At 39.1% G+C, this 5,114-nt stretch overlaps 1 protein-coding gene across 1 annotated transcript; it reads left to right on the top strand.

Moving 5' to 3' along the window:
• Nucleotides 1-2,790: 2,790 nt before the first annotated feature.
• LOC105545017 (olfactory receptor 2G2) lies at nt 2,791-3,744 on the top strand. Its single transcript, XM_011987755.1, has one exon. It carries the CDS (start codon nt 2,791-2,793, stop codon nt 3,742-3,744), a length of 954 nt encoding a protein of 317 aa, XP_011843145.1.
• Nucleotides 3,745-5,114: the final 1,370 nt, after the last annotated feature.

A 5,114-nucleotide genomic window follows, 5' to 3' on the forward strand; every position in this document is an offset into this window, starting at 1 on the left:
TAAAGAAAGAAGTTATAGAGATACTACATTCAATCTAGCAATATTTACATTTTAAAAATTGTTTCTTAGAACTAATGTCAAACTTTTCATGTTTAGTAATGTATGATGTTCTTAGTGACCAATGAGAATGGTTTTCTTGCTCAGAAGAGTTGCTATTGTTCAGTAGGTTGAAGTTCAGTGTTATCTGCAAATGAAATTAATTACTTTCCATGCACCTTGTGATGCACTTTTGGAAGGTCCTGGACATTGCTGCTCTCCTCCCAGAGTCTACTCATAGGCGTTTACTGGGAAGGCATGAAAGGTTCAGAATGAGAGGAAAACTGATCCAAGGCAGTAATTCTTCACTGTGAAAATTTAAAAGCCAGTGACTTAGGAGCTCACAAATGAAAAACCAGGAGAACATTTTGCAGGACACTGATGTGCAGCGACAAAGAGAGGACTAATAATAGTTAATGTTGCCCAATATTTACTTAAAGAAAATGAATTTGAAAAGGAAACACTTTCTTCAGTAATAGAAAGACACTTAGTTAATAATAGACAAAATGTCTGAACCTTCCTACGTGGAAAGAGTGAAGTGAAAAGGACAAGATAATAATGAGCTTACTGCACAGTGTTTCCATTTTGTAGTTAACAAGAGTTTAGTGTTCATCAAAATCAAGAAGGAAGAGTGTGTGGCTATGATTTCTAATAGCCACATTACAAGTCCCTCTTACTCACATTAATGCTGTTAATAAAGCCAGATTCAAATAGATGGTAGGATCACACACGTTTGAGGCAGCTCCAATTTGGAGGAAAATTGGTAAGTTTTTTCTGCCAGATTTTTAGGTCTGTTCATTTGATAATGATATCAACTATCTTCTAGTTGACTCTACCTGTATTAATTTCTCCTGGGAGAATAAAAGAGGTAAAACATCGTAGGTGTTACATAGATGAATGATCTTTGAGAGGTTACTCTGTGCTGAGCACTTGAGGGGCTGGGGCTGTGAGCGCTTGTCACATGTGGTCCCTGGCTTCATGAATCTCACAAACTATTGTGAATAGACACACATACAACTTAGTCAAATACACACAAAACAGAAAAAGTTTTAAAAACTTAATCTCTTGGCAAAGCTTTTATGTGGTTAAGAACAAAGGTTATGGGAGCGGTCACCTTGGTCACTGCAGATAGAAAGGAAGGACTGGCCTTTCTATAATGAAGGATTAATTTGCATGTTCCTGAGTAGAATTGTCTCATAAATCAGATGTAATGCTTATTTGCAAATAAAATATCCTCGGCCGGGCGCGGTGGCTCACACCTATAATCCCAGCACTTTGGGAGGCCGAGGCAGACGGATCGTAAGGTCAGGAGATCGAGACCATCCTGGCTAACACGGTGAAATCTCATCTCTATTAAAAATACAAAAATTAGCAGGGCATGGTGGCGTGTGCCTATAATCTCAGCTACTCGGCACTGCACTCTAGCCTGGCAACAGAGTGAGACTCCATCTAAAATAAATAAATAAATAAATAAATAAATAAATAAATAAATCATCCTTAATTACATGCTCCCAGTAATGGGAACCACATTTCGCTTCTAAACTTTAAGCTGTTATGCAAAGTGCAAATGATTCCAGGAAGAAAAGGTCTAAAATAATAGGGATAACATTTCTTTATGAAAAACTACTTTGGGAGTCAGGAGCATCCTGGGTCCCTATGAAAGGAAGCAAGCAATAAATAAAAGCAAACAAACAAATAGGAACTCAAGGAAGGAAGAGGGAACACACACAGAGTATAGAATGTACAGAGAAATGAAGTCAGAAGAGACAGATTCAAGCATCGCCTTTATGACTTACTAAGTATGTGCCTTTGGTCAGGTCACATAAGCTCTCAGGAGTTGATTTTTTTTTTTTTTTTTGAGACGGAGTCTCGCTCTGTCACCCAGGCTGGAGTGCAGTGGCCGGATCTCAGGTCACTGCAAGCTCCACCTCCTGGTTCATGCCATTCTCCTGCCTCAGCCTCCCGAGTAGCTGGGGCTACAGGCGCCGCCACCTCGCCCGGCTAATTTTTTTGTATTTTTTAGTAGAGACAGGGTTTCGCCGTGTTAGCCAGGATGGTCTCGATCTCCTGACCTTGTGATCCACCCGTCTCGGCCTCCCAAAGTGCTGGGATTACAGGATAGAGCCACCGCGCCCGGCCAGGAGTTGATTTTTAATTAATGCCAATCATATGTAGTACATTTCAACCATCTACCCTTATAAATAATTGCCACACTTCTGATCTCAAACTCCTGGCTTCAAACAATTCTTCTGTGTCAGCCTCCCAAAGTGCTGGAATTACAAGTGCAGGCCACTGCCCTCAGCCCAAATTTTCACACTTTTAGGATAAAAAAATCATTTTTCTCCTGTAATTAAAAATTGCTGAAATAAAACCTCAGGTTTCTGTCTCTAGTTAGAATTATCTGAGCCTCTCTTTTTCTGTAATTTGAAAGACATTAATATAAAAGGGGAAATTTATTTTAAAGGGAGGGTCAAATTTATTTCCTGCAAAAGATGATGTCTGCTCTTGCTCTTCTCTGCTTTGGAAAGGATTGAAGGACAGCTAAGATATTAGAAGGATGTATATTGCGTTTATTTATAATGTACATATTTGGAAAATACATAGATCTAAGTCACTGGATGTAAAGACATAGCTTTTAAGCATTTAACATACAATACTTTTTTGGGTGGGCAGGTAACATTGTCACTCATTTAACCCTATGTGATGTGTTATCTTTCTCAGCTATTCCTCAGCCTTCAGGAACACACTTTACATATGGGGATGGTGAGAAATACCAGTGAGAGCAACCTAGCAGGTTTCATCCTTTTGGGGTTTTCTGATTATCCTCAGTTACAGAAGGTTCTATTTGTGCTTATATTGATTCTGTATTTACTAACTATTTTGGGGAATACCACCATCATTCTGGTTTCTCGTCTGGAACCCAAGCTTCATATGCCGATGTATTTCTTCCTTTCTCATCTCTCTTTCCTGGACCTCTGCTTCACCAGCAGTGTTATTCCCCAGCTCCTGGTAAACCTGTGGGAACCCATGAAAACTATCACCTATGGCGGCTGTGCCGTTCAGCTCTACGTCTCCCATGCCCTGGGATCCACGGAGTGTGTCCTCCTGGCTGTGATGTCCTATGACCGCTATGTGGCTGTCTGCCGTCCTCTCCGTTACACCGTCTTAATGCATCCCTGTCTCTGCATGGCCTTGGCATCTGTGGCATGGCTCAGTGGAATAGCCACCACCCTGGTACAGTCCACCCTCACCCTGCAGCTGCCCTTCTGTGGGCATCGTCGAGTGGATCATTTCATCTGTGAGGTCCCTGTGCTCATCAAGCTGGCTTGTGTGGACACCACGTTTAACCAGGCTGAGCTTTTCGTGGCTAGTATCCTTTTCTTTATAGTGCCTGTCTCTTTCATCCTGGTCTCCTATGGCTTCATTGCCCACGCAGTGTTGAGGATTAAGTCAGCTACGGGGAGACAGAAAGCATTTGGGACCTGCTCCTCCCACTTGACGGTGGTCGTCATCTTTTATGGAACCATCATATTCATGTATCTGCAGCCAGCCAAGAGTACATCCAGGGACCAGGGAAAGTTTGTTTCCCTCTTCTACACTGTGGTGACCCCCATGCTTAACCCTCTTATTTATACCTTGAGGAACAAGGAAGTGAGAGGGGCATTAAAGAAAGTTCTAGCAAAGGCTCTGGGAGTAAGTATTTTATGATTATAAAAAAAATCGCAAGTAACACTGTGATGAATTTCTTTTTTTTTTTTTGGTAAAAAATAACGTCTTTTAATAAGAGGCTTTTTTTAATGGGCTCTTCTCCCATTTTCTTTTGATTAAATACTTGTACAATATTTTGCATTATGTAAAATACAATGGAATATGTCTACATACATACACGAAACATATGTCTACAAAGTCGTAACTTGGCCATTACTCAGTAGTAGTATAAAGTGAATCCTTTAGTCAATGTATGCTTCAGTGCCTTTGCTGTAGAATATAACATTTGCGTAGTACATTTGAAACTACTTTTAAATAAGATAGGCATGAAAATATTCAAGGAATGCTTATGTCAGCCAACTTTTTTTTTTTTTTTTTGGTTGTCAATAACACATCAATCTCTGAGCCTTCCTGTAGATGGACACATAGTTTATTCCTTTCCAAGAATGTAGCAGAGATGCATGCATATTGAGCAAGCTGTAATGAGGCAATTTTTTAATTGTACCTTATATGCCATCCTCTTAACATGTGGAAGAGATGTGTAGACATGCAAATACAACACAAAGACAAAGGGCACACTTTAAAGGTGATGTATAAAGTAGACGAAAGCAGCCTAGTTCTCTGGTTGTGTAGTTACATCAAAGAAATAGTTTGAATTGCCTAACACTGGAGTCTTGGTCCATAGAAAAAAACACAGCTGTAAAATTTTCTATGGCTCACATAGATATATAAATAACACTTATCATTATTATAACTGCATATCCGTATAGGAAACATTTTCATAATTTTGAGATATATCTTCCAGATAAAACCTTAACCAAATAGTTTAAATTATTTGTACTAAATTACTGATCTTCATTTACCATGGCTTCACTCTAAGTGGTCTTTGCCTATACCATTCTTTTTCTGGAAATAAGGAATTTTTGCATTTTAAGTCTAGAAAACGTCATGTGAACTCATGGTATGATACTTCCTATTTCACTGCATTATAGCAGGCATTGGATTGTATAGTCTGTAGTAGGAAACTATGTCCTCTGTTCAAACTTACATCAAAATAAATAAATGAATTCAGTGAGATGAGGAAGGATATTGTAGAAGGGTCTTGTAAGTCCAAAAGTGGTAATCATTTTAAATACAGTATTAAACGTTAGAGAATGAGCTGTCATTTTTAACTGCTCAGAAGCAGAGGCATAATTAGTAAGATAATGCACTGTACGGCTTCTATCCTTTCAGTGTCTCTCAGTTGTTTATTTACCCGTTTGTTACATTTTTGATGTGCAAGTACTATTACATGCAGTGCTAGTACTGACTATTACATGCAGTGCTAGTTGCTAAGAATAGGTGGAAAACTAGAAATAAAAGGTATATAC

This window comes from Mandrillus leucophaeus, unplaced genomic scaffold, assembly GCF_000951045.1.
Source record: "Mandrillus leucophaeus isolate KB7577 unplaced genomic scaffold, Mleu.le_1.0 Scaffold3154, whole genome shotgun sequence".
NCBI classification, from domain to species: domain Eukaryota; kingdom Metazoa; phylum Chordata; class Mammalia; order Primates; family Cercopithecidae; genus Mandrillus; species Mandrillus leucophaeus.